The sequence below is a fragment of the Harpia harpyja genome, chromosome 1 (genome assembly GCF_026419915.1).
Source record: "Harpia harpyja isolate bHarHar1 chromosome 1, bHarHar1 primary haplotype, whole genome shotgun sequence".
Taxonomy (NCBI): Eukaryota; Metazoa; Chordata; class Aves; order Accipitriformes; family Accipitridae; genus Harpia; species Harpia harpyja.
The window spans coordinates 73,178,326-73,193,495 of NC_068940.1; the positions used below are offsets into that span (position 1 = coordinate 73,178,326).

The 15,170-nt window shown below is 39.3% G+C and overlaps 1 protein-coding gene across 2 annotated transcripts in view; it reads left to right on the plus strand.

Moving 5' to 3' along the window:
- IGF2BP3 (insulin like growth factor 2 mRNA binding protein 3) overlaps positions 1-15,004 on the plus strand; it is a 119,124-nt gene extending 104,120 nt beyond the window's left edge. For both annotated transcript variants that reach the window (XM_052800040.1, XM_052800030.1), the window contains 5 exons: positions 1,809-1,928; positions 6,048-6,122; positions 9,833-9,964; positions 11,331-11,444; positions 12,384-15,004. In XM_052800040.1, the coding sequence (XP_052656000.1) occupies positions 1,809-1,928; positions 6,048-6,122; positions 9,833-9,964; positions 11,331-11,444; positions 12,384-12,485 (543 nt within the window). In that variant the 3' untranslated portion in view covers positions 12,486-15,004. The remainder of the gene's footprint in view (positions 1-1,808; positions 1,929-6,047; positions 6,123-9,832; positions 9,965-11,330; positions 11,445-12,383) is intronic.
- Positions 15,005-15,170: the final 166 nt, after the last annotated feature.

Consider the following 15,170-nt stretch of genomic DNA (forward strand, 5'->3'; position numbering starts at 1 on the left):
CTCCTTTGTTCCAGTACTACCGCTTGTGTGGCTCCCTGGTTAGTCGGGTCAGGGACCCATTGCCTGCCTTAAAAATCAACTGGATCTGCAATCCTGCTGGCCTCAGAGCACGCAGGGCAGTGGGGAAGCTGGGCGTGGAGGGCTGCAACTTGTGTCCAGGGAAAATGTGGGCTTAAACCAGCATAAACTGACTGTGAATCCTGATGCCTTGTACATGTGAAAACACACGGTAAATTGTGCAACTGTTGTGATCACATAAAGCGACTGCAGAATGTGTTTCTATTCTCAATATCCTATTTGGGGGTTTCTTCACCTGGTACATGGAGCTGTGCCTGGAATTTGTTTCCCCTGAGGTTACAGTTGACTTGTGTTTACCAAAAATAAAGTGGTAAAACTTGGAAACAAGCATTTTGTTCTGATTTGTTTACAGTTAATGCACTGGGACTTTGTTTCCCCTTGAAAGAAGTTACTGAAACTTAAAAATAAATGGAGATAGCTTTCTTAGGATTGTAGCTGCTTTTTTTGCTTTGTGTTCATATAGCATATATCTTTCTGAAAATATCCCAGAAAAAGCTGCTTTGGTGAGCTTCCATATGTGGGTCTGTATCCCTACCAACATATGCAAGTGAGCAAATCTAAACGAGCACGGTTGGTCCCATGTGCTCTGCTCACTGGTGCTTGGGCTGATCTGCATGGTGGGTACAGAGAAAGTGAGGATGAGGATGCTGCATTGTCTTCGAACAGCTCTGAGGGAAAAGGGCTTGTTGGCTTTGTCCTGTTGAGGATGAGCAAAACAAATTTTGAAAATACATAAGAGGGCTACAGAGGAAGAAATGCTTTAAAAGGGGGGTGTGTGCGTGTGTGTCTTTAAATACCTTGTAGTTCAAAGAAAGGCTTGTGTGAAATGCTTTTGAGAAGTAACCCTGATGTAAGTGGATGGATTAATGGTACGGTAGCATAGTGGGTACTCGACGGTGCTCCAGTAGTGCGAGACGAGCTCTTCTGAGACTGGTAAAATAGCTATGGCTTACTGTGGCATATGTAACCTGCGGTTCAGTCATCGCTGTGCAGCACGTAGAGAGGATCTCAAGTGTTATGTTGTGCTTTCCAGCTGGGGTGTCTGCTTGAAAGCAGTAGGAAGCTGCAGTGGTGCCTGATTATCCAGTGGGTGCAATGTTAGGGTCCTCTTGCTTTTAAGAACGCCTAATCTGGCGTTTAATTTACTAGCCTGCTTGAGGTCTGCTGCCAAGGCTCCAACTGTTGCATAATGTTACACAGGAGGAATTGCTGGCAGTTTTCAAGCTGGCTATCATTCCAGATCACTCCCACATAAAGGAAATTGTAGCATACATGTAACTCTGAGGGTTTTTATGCCGCGCTCAGCACAATCTAAAATTAAAAAAAATAACTAGGAAAACTAGAAAGAGTTTGCCTGCTCAGGCTGTAGCCCTTCTGCTTGTAGCAGCCTCATCTGCAGTCTTGCATGCGGAAGACAATCCAGACAGTGACAGGTAAGAATGAAAGCCTCGCAAAGAAGCAACACCTCAATTGTTCTTTAAAACTCTAAGCACTAAAATTGCAAGTATTTTATAAAAGATGAAAGAATCCTCTTTTGGCTCAAACTGTTCTTTCATGTTCTGTGACTTTTGTGATTCCCAGAAAAAGCCAGACCCTTAATATTCAGACATCACAGGGCATCATAAGATTTTCCCCTCATTTCCATGCATGCCTGTTCCATACCCGTTTTCCTGTCAGTCTGATTCGTAATGTTCAAAAACATTCACTGCATATTTCCTTCTTCCCCACAGCAACAGCCCGAGTCTGAGACTGTTCATCTGTTCATCCCAGCCTTGGCAGTTGGAGCTATTATTGGCAAGCAGGGACAGCACATCAAACAACTTTCTCGTTTTGCAGGGGCATCTATTAAGGTATTATTACACTGACTAACTTTCTGTCTATTCTACATGACACTTTCAGCAAGTTTGCACAAGCCGTGTTTTTGTGAATGTCCTCCCCCACTCCATACTTAGAATGTGATGTGATAAATGGTACATTTGTTTATAAATCATCTTTTAATCTTCCTTGAGACAAGAAAATTAGAAGCATGTTTTCAAACGTCTCCTGAGGTGTGAAATATAAGCTGCAAAGAAAACTACTTTGGTGGTCTCCGTTTCTTAGAAACAGACTTAAGTCTTAATGATGCAGTGCTTAAAGGCTTTTTTTCTGCTTTTGGTAAAGTGAAAATTGGTGAGGTAAATTCCCCTTCTAAAAACAGCACAGGTGAAGTCTCCTACTGCTGTGGCTGCTCTTGTTCTGTTCTAGATGGATCGGTCTGGGCTGTCAAGCTCAGATGTCTCCACGCTGAAGCATTGGTGTGTTAAAATCACCCATGCACTTCAAGCTCCTGGGGTTGGTCAGTTCTTTAACATCATGTTTATCTCGGCACCCTGCTTTAACATCCAGCTGTTTGTTGACTGCCTCAATGTAGCTAAGAACAAGATGGTTTCAGAGGTTGACCTAATGGAAGCTTAAGTTTGAATTTTAGTCAGTTTGGTGAAACTCTCCTTGGCTGTCTATAGCGGTTAGTACCAATTGCAGTGATAGTAAGGCCTTGGGTTTCTGCTACTAATGCCGTTGTAACCACAAGTATCTTCTCTAGATGCTTGAGCTTTTTTCTTGTAAATAGCCAGTTCTGCTACTCTATACGGTAAAGATAATGTTTGGGCCTAAATTTAAGAAGTAAAAAAAAAAGAAAAAAAAAATTACAGTGTGTAGCTTTGTTTTGTGATGTTAGATTAACATTTTCCTGCACAGATGAACCAAATGTTTTCTTCTCAGTTCTTTTTTGGCTCAGATGATGTGGCCTGTTTATTGAGTGCTATGGCAGGGATCTGCCAAAGGTCAGGGGCAGAGAGGCAGGAGCTGGCTATGCTGAGTTGAGCTTGGTGAAGCCAGTTAGGCTGGGCTAGGCTTGGAAGGTGTTCATCTAAGTGTGCAGAACAAAATAATTGGGGAACCCTGGTGAATGAATCTTGTGTGTGGTTTGCTGAATGCCGAACCCTTTACTGGCCAGTCAACCAACTGGCACACTGCCCAGTTCCATCCTCTATTGAGCAGTACATTAAATAGTTGTTATACTACCCACATGGTTTACATTAGTAGAGCATTAATAACCATATTTTTAGGGGAAAAATTGAATAGAAGAAAGTGAGAGGTGTTGATTTTTCTTTACCAAATCTGTCTTGCACGGAGGTGTGATGTATCACATGTATTTCCTTTCTCCCCGTTCCCATGGTTTGTATCTAAAGATTAAGTGGTATATGGAAGGTAGTGCTATGTGGAGAGAGAAATGTGAAATAACCTGGACCTCCAAGAACACGTCCAAACTAGTTCTTTAGTTGGTCCTTGGAAGACAGTTTAGTGGAAAGGGAGTTTCCCATGTTTCTCACGCATCTGGCTAGCTGTGGCCTCAGGCTTCCTCTGCTAGCTGGCACCCCTCTACCCAACACATTTAACATATCTGTATTAATTGAATTTCAGTTAAAAGTTTGCGAAAGCTCTGGTCTTTTGTTCCTTTGGTAGGAATAAAGTAAAGAATATTTTTGTGAAAATAGGATTAAATCTTAACAGAACTGTACAGATACAGACCATGCTTGCTAAATTAGGAAGTTGCATGTATGCTTAACAACTAAAACAAAAATGCAACTTCACCTGTAATCTGACAGAACAATATGGAGCAGCACACTTGCTTCTGTGTGAAAGTGTTAAATATGACAGTAGTAACTTATTCAAAACTTCTGAACTTCCCTTGTGTTGACCACCTGCTCTTTATCATAACTTCTGAGCAAAATAATAAATTGGGAATCATCAAGGAATCTGTGCTTTTAGCTAAGAGTTGGAGGGAGTGCTGCCCGACTAACTTTTATCTTGCCAGACTGTAATAATCGTACTTTGTGGAGGACATTAAGTCTTTGTGCATGACACTGAACTTGTTTTGAGTTGTGCTGTAAAACGTTTTCATCTGTAACAATCTACATCTCCATGCAACATCTTCGTGCTCTTGCTGAGCTTTGTAGATCTGATGAAACTTGTTAGCCAAGAAGCAAGACTAAATAAACTGCAGATGCACAGGGATTCTGCACAAGGCTGCGGTGCCCAGCCTGTCACTTCAGAGGTGCACGTGGCTGTTGATGTGCTCAGGTTGTGTCCCTGTGCTGGGGGTCATTGCTTGGTAATGAAGGGTCAGTGTGGGGCTCCAGCAGACTGAATTAATTATTCAGCAAAGGAGCCAGGCAGAGATTTCTGGGCTGTCTGCTGCCTACCCTGTACTACAGTGCTGGGACCTGCTGGGAACCATTAGTATCTCCTTGGTTACAAATTATTCCCAGAGCAGCCCTTCCTGTCTCTGAAGGAGTTGGGATGAGCATTACAGGTTTTAGGTGTATGAAGTTGTCAGCTTGTGACAGCATATGGAAGACTGGTTGTTTTCCAGTTAGGAATGTAAAGCTATTTCTCTCAGAAGTTAAAAATTCACCACTTGGATACTATTTGTATGTATGTAACTTCTTCCAAGACCAGACAGCCAAAATTAACACTGAAGTCTCTTAGGTTGCCCCTTCAGACATTGAAATGTTAGTTAGTACATGTTCCTTTCACAGCCCTCAGCCATCTTTTACTTAAGCTGCTGAGAACAGGACATTCTAAGATAAAAGCAAAGCAAAAAATGTCCCAGAACATTTAAACACATGCAAGATGTAATGAAGGCTCGATGGAAAATATTTTCCCTGAAATTTCAATAATGGCGCTGGTGTTTGCTAAGAAAACATGAGGTGATTGAGAGGCAAACTACAATGTCCTTTTTACATGAATGGCAATTATCAGGCTAAGCTCTGTTAAGTCAGCTGCCTCCAAATGTGCCTTGAAATTTTGCCCCTCTAAAATATGTGTTCCAAAGAATGAATGGATTTAATCCGTGCTTGCCTTTACCACAATGTCATGTCATATACATGTACTGCTGTAAAATGAATGTGTATCTTTAGATATAGCTAACTGGAATGCAGAAATCGTATGAAAAATAAATATGCAAACCAGATATCTAGTATGCAATGTCTTCTCCATCTTAGGGTACAATATGAATAATTATATAAACTTTCGTTAGCAAAATTCTTTAGTGAAAATGATGCATGGTGACTGGTAATTTGTCTGAAATAAACTACAGCTGTTAAATATGAATAACATCCCTATGCCAACAGCTAAGATGAAATCCTGTAGTGTTTAATATATTGCCCATTCAACAGCAGCTATGTAATAGTAGATGCAACAATGGAAATGTCAGTTGTGATAAACAAAAGATTCATCCAGAATGTCAGAGGCTAGTTTGAATTATTTAATGCCACTGGAGTCTGAGAACAACACCCAGAGAAATCTTACTTTTGTGGTGACGTGAACTGCTAAAGACCCTACAGGCGTCTCTGTCTCAGCTCTGGTGGAGCTTAATTTTTATTTGGGTCACACAAATAAATGTCTGTAGATACAAACCCCTTGGAAACTGCGAACTCATTGTCCAGTATAGAGGAATGTTTTTGGATCTGATTAGTTAAAACAGTAAAGTGATCTTCTGTTCTCAGGGGGACGGACGCAAACTTTTGCTAATGAGCAAAACTTGTTAGAAAGACTATTTAAGTTAGCGGGTAGGGATGAGAATCTTGGTCTATTAACCATACTTGTCTTTTTGAAGGCTACATGTCCTACATCACTCATAGCCACATGAAAATGCATTGTGGGATTTTGCCATCTGTGGATGAGTAGCTATGCTTTTAATTTTCAGAAGTAAATTTGCTTATGGTTTAGTCAATTTATCTGTATTTCATTATAGCTAATTAATGCACTTTAAAGAGAACAAACCTGTCATGACTGAAGTGTAATGCTGCTGCTGTAATGAATAATTTTTCACTCTTGAACAGAATGTGAGACTGAAATGGGGAGGAGGAGGCTTTAAGCTATTCCTTCAAAAGATAGCTACCAAAAGCTATGTTTATCCATTCCAGATTGCTCCTGCTGAAGGACCAGATGCCAAGCTGAGAATGGTTATCATCACTGGACCTCCAGAAGCTCAGTTCAAGGTACAACATATAAAAACTTGTCAGTCTGTAGTAGCCTTTGGACTGTAAGGGACAATATTGAAAATAAAACACTTGGTTCCAAGCACCATTTTATTCGGAATTTTAGTAAACACTTCACTTTTTCTTTCCTTTTGCCAAAAGGTATCTCATATGAGTAAAAGTAATACAGTACTATCACAGGCCGCATTCTGGTCACCTGAAAACTGGTGGGAGTTTCATGTAAGTTAGAATCAAGTCTAGCATGAAAATATGGCCATTCCTAATTTTCTCTTTTATATACGAGCACAATAGTTCAGTCTTTCTAGCCTGTCTTAATACATGCAACAGTTTAGTGTGTTTAATTGAAATAACAAAGCTGACAAGATGAGAGACTGAGTCTTCCCAGGTTACTGTTGCATGCCAAATGGAAAATGCTTTTTGGGTAGCTCTACAGATAAATGCAAGATTTCTAATTGTATTTCCACTACAACTACAAGGAGATACTCAACATGATTTATCCCATTTGTTTTCAAATTGAGTTCTGGAGTGGCCTTCTGTCTGAAGTGCCAAGGGATAAATCTAGTTACCCCCAAAGGAGTTGACAACATTAGGAGTGATGCAGACAGCTCAGTGCAGCAGCCTGGCCTCATCACAGATGAGGCCCAGAGCAGGTAGAAAGTCACTTGAGAGTTCATGTCCTGGCATTGTTCTCTTGCCTGTTCTCGTTTTTTGTCTTTGTATTTTTGCTTCAGGGCATCTTGCAAGAAGGAGGTGCACAAACTTCAGACATATCTAGAATCAGTTTCATTAAAGCCTTTAGGAATTTTGGAGAAGTATCTGGGCAGGTATTTTGGAGCGCTAATAGCGAACTAAATGGATTTGGGATTATTGCTCAGTTAGCATATACTTTAGAGAAGCTGTTGAAGGCAAAGCATAATTTAGAAGCTTTGCCTCCTTGAGGTTTTCTGCATGCATGTGGGCTTGGCCACGTGGCATGTTCCACATATAGGGTGCTCTTGTGATCTGGGATCAGCACAAGGTCAGATTCTGGCTACCTTTTCTTTCCATCAGATTTCAGTGAACTTACCCTCAAGTAGTAGCAGGCTGAAGTAGATTTGGGTGTCCCTTACCCTGACTTTTCATGTAGGCAAAGGCTTGTCCTCAGGCTTCCTCCCCAAGATAGACTTGAAGTCCCACAGACTTCTTTTGCCAGCTCTTCTCCCAACCTGGATCATCCAAGGAGGAAAGTCTCCCTTTTCTGCACCCCATACATTGGTTAAAACCACATCAGTCAGTCACTTCTCTACACTTGGGCTTCTGCTTGCAAAGAAGGATCAATGTGCTAGCACAGGTGATGCTCCTGAGTATGCTGGTCTTGTGCAGGAGAGGAGTTATCCCTTGGGGCTTCCTTCAGCTCCAGTCCTCGTAGTCTTTTACTACTCTTTGAGCAATGCCTTCTTGACCAAGATGGGCAGAGGGAGAGTTCAGTCCTTCCTTTTAATCACCAATGTTGACCTGAAGCATGCCTTACAGTCAGGGCCAAGCTTCATTAATTCTGTCCTTAAGTTCTGTTTAAGAAGGGTCGTCTTTATCTTTGAGCATAGGCTGTTGCTTTTAGGCACCAAGAATGTAATCTGGGTGCACAACAACTTGAAGAGGGAATAGCTGCTGCTCATATGAGTAACCAGCTCTCGGAGAGGCAGCGTCATCCCAGAGCCTGTGAGTTTGGCATCCTTTCCCTACTACATTGTGTTCTGCTGCCTGTGATTCATGTCTGTGGTAGCTGCAGTGGCTGCACCCCTTTCTTCCTCAGCTGCAGTAGTAGCCTGAGGATGTTGTGGTATGCAGGGCTATTTATCAGCAAGGCAATGGGAAGAGAATATACCACTGTTTACAGCCTCTGCTGCAGTGCTCCCTAGAGTTTAGGCATACCCGTGACACCAATATTCAGAGATGATCATGTTGCCTTGGGTAGGGGACATGTGCAAGTGAAGTGGAATCTAGTGGCGACAATATATTTCAGGCACTATTTTACCGTGAAGGAGCTGCAGCCCAGTTAGGTTGTTTCCTTTCCTTAAAGACTTTTTCAAGAGCTGAGATTTGGGATGTTGGAAATAGATTACTATCTTTTAAAAAGTCAACACCCCACTTTGCTTTATAATTCAGCAGTAGTGCATGCTTTTTTCCTATAGTACCTCTTCCACTAAGCCCTGCAGGCTGTGCAGGTTGTCAAGGTGTTATGCACATGAAAAGCATTGCTATTGAAATAAAAAGGGCTATGCTGGCTACTGTCTGTCTCTAACAAATTTGGAAATAGTTTCAAAATCTCTAGCTCAAGATGATGGCTGGGAGTAGTATTGCATCTGCTCTTGGCAAAACCTTTTGAAGTATTTTCCTGGAGTAGGAATCTCTGATTCTAGGGCTGCTGATGGTGCCAGAACATGGTAGTTGTACTGAGTTTTTGTATGGCTTTTTTGTGTTGTCTTTTGTTTCACTGGAAAGATGATAACTTTTGTCTTCTGTGACAGGGTCCCACAACCTGCAGTATCCCATCTAGGTCAAAGCTATGCACTACAGATTTTTTCATACTCTTCAGGTGGAGTCTAACTTACCCAAAATACTGAGTACTTCTAGCTCCAAGGTCACAAAATGTCTTTCATCTTACCCATTCTAGAGTAGCATGAACTTGAGTAGGCTTTTAGGACATGAGCCAGAAATAAGATAAAATAAGCTGCCACTATTTAACATAATTATCACATCATGCAATCTTTTTGGACTTTTCATATTCCATTACAGTGGTGGCCTGTAAGATGGTTGGATTTAGCATGTACGCAGTGACAGGGCTGGTGAGCGTGATTTAAAGGTGGTAAAGAATCTGAACTGGAAAGGTTTTGTGGTCCTAGGTTTGTGGTCTTCACAGAGCATGTCTCTTCAGTATCTCAACAGAAATGTTCTTTTGATTCCTCTAGGAGATACAGAGTAGAAAATCTGGTTACCATTTCTCAACAATTCACTGATGAACAGCAGGGAATAAAGAAAAGAATGTGTTTAAAAATCAGCAAGATTCATGAGCTTAGTCTCAGTGGACATTCTTCTTGCTACCTGGCACTTGCATGTTCCCCAGAAAAGGGAACTGTGTGCTGGTCAGAGTAATACTGTTCCCATGGTGTTATTTAGATCTAGGCAGTTTGATTTTTCACTTTAGAAAATTGAGCAAGCTCAGATTTATTTATTTTTAAACAATATGTTGTAATGGATTTTAAAAGTAAGCCGCTTGCTCTAATTGGAGTCTTTATCCCATGACTTGTTGTAGGGGTGGCTTTTTTTTTTTAGCATAGCATCCTTAAAAGAATAGGTTTCTGAGCCAATTAATTACATTCTGTGCTTCTGGGTGTAATAAAAAATGCTTCAGCCAGACAGTTCTTCTCTCTACCGCTCTTTTACAGAGATGCAATAGTTTCTTTTAAAAGCAGTATTTCTACTGAAAAGCAGAATAATAATGATCTCTGTTAAATTGCTCCGTGATTCCCTGGTTTGTCATGGAATCTTTAAAGTTGGACAGCTGTGCTTCTTAGTTTGGTACAAAGACTTCTTTTAGAAAAATAGTTATTGTATTTATTAGGGAAAACGTTTTGTCAGGGTTGTGTACCGAGAATTCTCCTGTCTGTGGAATTTCTTGAAGTTAACTAGGTTTCAATAAGCACATTCTCTAACTGAAAGCATTTTTGCAGGCTCAAGGGAGAATCTATGGAAAACTTAAAGAAGAAAATTTCTTTGGACCTAAAGAAGAAGTGAAACTTGAGGCTCATATAAAAGTGCCATCCTATGCTGCTGGTAGAGTTATTGGTAAAGGTGGCAAAACAGTAAGTAGCTGAAATAAAACTCGTAGTGTTGTTCAGTTAAGTTTCTTATTTCAGTGTATATATATGTATAAGGCTTAAACATTTAGCTAACAGCTAATCCTCTGAAGTTACATGAAAGCAGGTGCTATTTTCTTAGCTGTACTTGTTAAGCTTTCTTTTCTTCTAGTGTGGAGTCAAGAGAAGCCAATCTCATAGTATGATTTATTTAATCTTAAAAAAAAAAAAAAAATCTAACAAAAATCGATAGTCCCAGTCAGATCTGCAGGACTTATTAATAGAAATGTAGCTCTTCCATTTAGAATGAATACATTCCCGCTAAAGACTGGCTTCTGTGAATCTTAGCTTATGCCAGATTTTGCAAAAAGATTTCACTAATCTTATTTAATTAAAATCAGATCTAATGTGTCCAAAGGTGGCATTTCTGGCCAAAACTGAATGAAAGCATAATTTCTAAATAAGTGGTAGGAAATTAAGACATGTTCAGACCTCAATATTATAAAAAGAAAAAAAAAAAATTTTGCTTCAACTTAATTGATGTAATTTCTTTGGCTCAGTTTGTTGCATAAAATAACATCACTAGGATTGTTCAATCCTGAAAAGGTGCTGCTACTCTAGTATTTTCATATGGTTGTAAGTCAGGAGCTAGCAGATACTTGCAAAGAAATGGTTCAGTCTTGCGTCTCCATCCTTGAGTGCAATGGGATCTTGAAGTTAAGTGTCAGGAGGCAACGTGACCTCTTTCATTACTTGATTGGTAAGAAGTTTAAGGACAAACATCTCTGAAAAGTTGTTCATCTAGAATATTTTTGATTAAATAATGCTATGCATTTCTAAAATAAAATGGGTGTAAATGGGACAGAGACTCTAACCATACCTCTACTTATAACACTATGGAAGCTGATAGGCTACTGAACATAATTTGGACACTTCTCATTGTTCTGTTTGGAGTTCTCCATCTTGTGGAGGTTTTTCAAGGAAAAATGTATAAACACTTTGACCTTTTTTTTTTTTCTTCCCTAGATTATATGTTGCATGCGTTTTCTGACTTTAAACTTGTAAACTCAACTGTAAACACTGTGGCATCTATTTGCTTTTTTTAAGTAATGTATTTAACACCTTCTCTGTGTTGTATTTAGTCTTTAAAACACTTCTACAAACCTAGAGAACTTGGTGCTAATTTATGTTAGAGACATAAGAGGCTCATCTTGTAGAGTGCACACTGCTGCACAAAGATGCTTCTGTTAGTGAGTTTCTTTTTTTAAACATAACTTAGAGGATGATGTTTCTGTGGTCAGCAGTATCTTTGAGGCTTGGGGGTTGTGGGATATTTGTTTAAGATTTTCTGACTACTTCTATCTATTTATAGGTAAACGAGCTTCAAAACTTGACAAGTGCAGAAGTTGTAGTCCCTCGTGACCAGACACCTGATGAAAATGATCAGGTGGTTGTGAAAATAACTGGTCACTTCTATGCATGCCAGGTAAGAGGACTGGAATGAATTTCTGTATTACCTTGATGTTTCCATGGTCTGTTTTTTATATCCAAGTGCAGAGTCAAGGGATGGAAGACTTTTTTTCAGGATATAGAAAGCACTGCTTGCCAGGCTCCTCTAGTTGTCTTGCTGCAATAAACTTTCCTCATGCCTGTGAGAGATTTATAACAATATTGCACTGTTACATATGTAAAACTATCTCCTTAAATTCTCCTATCGATACATGTAGGCTCTGGCACTGCTAAAACTTTCAAAGCAAAAGAAAACCCAAGTTGTGATTGGACTGAAATTCAGATGGGAGGCAGGTACAAGCCATCTCATAGTACCTGGCAAGAACTGCACCTATATATGCAATTTGTCCACATCACCCAATCTGTTGATTTAAAATCAGAAAGAAAAGGATCACAAGATTCTTTCCCTCACTTAACTCTTAGTTCAGACCAATTCCTTTTGATACTTTGCTACAGGTGACTTCTAGTTCAGAAAGGAAATGGGAGGGCTGGTAAGTCCTGTAAGTCTGACCTTCTGGATTCCCTGGTGTATAAAAAAAAATTGTCCACTCTCTATTAAGACAGTGGTTCTTATAAAACATTTGTGTCTCCAGAGGAGTAAAATGAAAGTAGCCTGTAGCTTCAATAGTCTTAATGTTGGTAGTCATCTTCCTATGCTCATGCTTTCTATATTACAGATGTGAAAACTGACCATGCAGGTAGTTGTGGTAGGTGGAAAAAGATGAAAAATTAAAAATTAAAGTTGTACATAATGACTAACCCAAGTGTATTTCAACTAGTGAGTAATCTTGTCAGTACTAGGAATTTAGTTATTCCAGATTTTCTTAATCCCAGTAGCATCTATAGTCAGTTGTAAACAGCAGTCACTGCAGCATGACATCATGATGGATTGTTTCTTCTGCTTTATGTTCTTCAGCTTGCTCAGAGAAAAATTCAGGAAATACTGGCTCAGGTAAGAAGGCAGCAGCAACAGCAAAAAACATTGCAAAGCGGACAGCCTCAGCCAAGACGAAAATAAAGGTTTAGGAAATGGCCCATCAGAGACAGATGCCAGACCAAAGACAGACTGTGCGACAGAGAGACGGGTGGTGAGCACCTGTTGAAGTTATATGCAGAAGATCCACCAAGCCAATCACCTGTTCGAGGACCAGGCAACCGTTGAACGCTGTCTCTGAGAATGTATTCTTTAGGCTCTCTCAAACTTTTGAAACCCAGCTTTAAAATAAGGACCCCTTCACTTCCCTTTTGTTCTATTCTCACAATTTAACATAAACTCGTTAGTCTTTTTTATTGTTCTTATTATTCCCCAACAATTTTAGAACTTGGTTTAATGAAGCTTTCTCTTCTGAGTTCACTGGTTAAAAAAAAAAAAAAAAAGAAAAGAAAAAAGACAAAAAAAAAGGCATTGCTCTTATAGGTCCAGTTGTAAAAGAAGAAACACATTTGGAGGGTGGGATTGCGGGTGGGCTAGGGTTAGAGCAAGGGTATTGACCAGAGTTTAAGTGTTAGTCCCAATGTTGAAACAAGTGGCATTTTTTAAAAAGAATTTGGTTGCATTTTTACATAACACTGCCATAAATAACCTAAGGGAAGTGTTGAATGGTGTTGGCCAGGGCATAAAAAGATAAATATGCATTTTACTAAACTACCTCAGGCATTTAGTACCTCAATGAGAAATTGTTCCTTTTTTGCTTTTTTTTTTTTTTTGGTATTTTGTATACTTTATAAAGCTAATAGTTCTTGAGCATTTTATTTTTTTAAAAAAAATTAAAATTTGATCAGCCACCAGCCAGGAGTACTACAGACTTATCGGGGAAAAATATAGTAGAGCACTTCTAGCTGCTGGCTGATGGGAGTAAGGTGGGTAAAAAAAAACATAGCCTCAGATTTTCTGAGGGTTTCAACACCATCATTTGTTTAAAAAAAAAAAATTCAGTGAATGTTCAAAAGATAGTGAATGATGCCAACATTCTGACAGCAGCAATGCCGTTTAGTTTTCTTTTAAGATGGGATGAAAAAGTTTGTGACGGTACTTTTTTGGGAACAGGACAAGGAAGTGATGGCAAGAGGCTGGGGTTGGGGGAAAAATTTAGAAGGCTGCAAGAGGCTGAATTTTTTTTTTGTGCTACTTGATTGAATGCATGAACCCTTTGTGCCTTTGACCATCACTACCTAATAATGCTACATTTAACCATTTGCAGCCCATTTGGACTTTGCCATTTTGTTCAAAGAGCAAGCTTCATCTTCAGTTTGATAGAACACTTGATCTGCTAGAGCATATTTGAGGCCATGAGGGTCTCTGCTGTCTGCAGATCATATCATACTGCTTTCAGTTACCACGATGGGGGAAGGTCAAACAGTGTTTGATCACATTGAAAGATAATGAAAGGCTAAGTTTACATATCCAGCCGCTGTTATGGGCCACACTAAGCCACTTTTGAAGGTTTTAAGAACAATTACTAGAAAAAAAAACCACAAAACAACAACCTCTCTAGCCTGGCTTATAATAGATGCAGCAGGATTTATGCACGTTCTGCAACCAACCATTAGAGAAGAAAAAAAATGTCAAAAGGCAGGGATAACAGGAAAGTTACCAAATTTTTTAATTTCCGAATGTAATTTGAATGATGATTGTGGTAATAGTGACACATTCAAGTTTCTACAATAAACTTCAGTCTACCTCAGTTTAAGAAAAAAAAAAAGTGGCAACACATGGTGCATAAAGACTGCTGTGTGTGTGTGTGTGCGCGTGCGCGCCTGTATGTGTGTGGTCGACAGAGCCATGCTATTACCTCTGAACCTTTTTTTGTGATGTTTTTTGTGCATGAGATGATCAGAATCACCATGCTGCACTGATTTGAGGGGCACAACGAGCAAAAACATTTGTTTCATCATTTTGTTATCTACCTCTTAGGTTCATGTTGAAATAGAGGCATTACTACATAGACTAGATAATTTTCCCAAAGATCATTGTTGTACAGATTAGATAATTTTGAAAATGGTCTGAAGTGTTTTTCCTGCATCTCTTCTTTACTAATTGGTTTAAAAACCACAAACTTATGTTGTAGTTTTAGCGAAGAAAAATGAGTTTCTTTTCCTTTTTTGACAGTGACCTTCATCTAGCCTTTAGGATAATTGTTTTTCTTACAATGAATTTAAAATTACTGAAGTATGAAAAGTCATAGCATTTTAATTTTTTTGAGGCTTAAGTCAGTCTGACATTCCTTTCTTAACATTTGAGAAGGATTTGACTTCATTATTTTCCATAAAAATTACTTTACAAATAGGTGCTGCATTTACATCTGCTGATTTAAATACTGTCATCTCTTAAATTTCTAGACTTAGCATGGTAAATCATGTTTTTCTTTTCAATTGAGACTCGGTAATTTGGAGTATTTGGGAATAGCTAGAAAGTAAATACTGTAAATGATTTCAATATCCACAAAGTATGGATCATTTTTCATCTGTAATGTGCCCCCCAATGCAGCTCCACTTGCCAGATGCCTCTGAATGGAATAAAGAGTTTAACTCCTATCATCAGATAAAGTTGTGTGGTGTTTTTTTAAATTAGAGGCATAGGGACAGACTGTTCTAAGTATTTGTGGTACTTTCATCAAGTTGGTTTTCTGTCCATAATAATAACTGGGTAAGGACGAACAGTCACCCACAAGTATTCCATAGCTGCTAGCGCACCCAGAAGCCA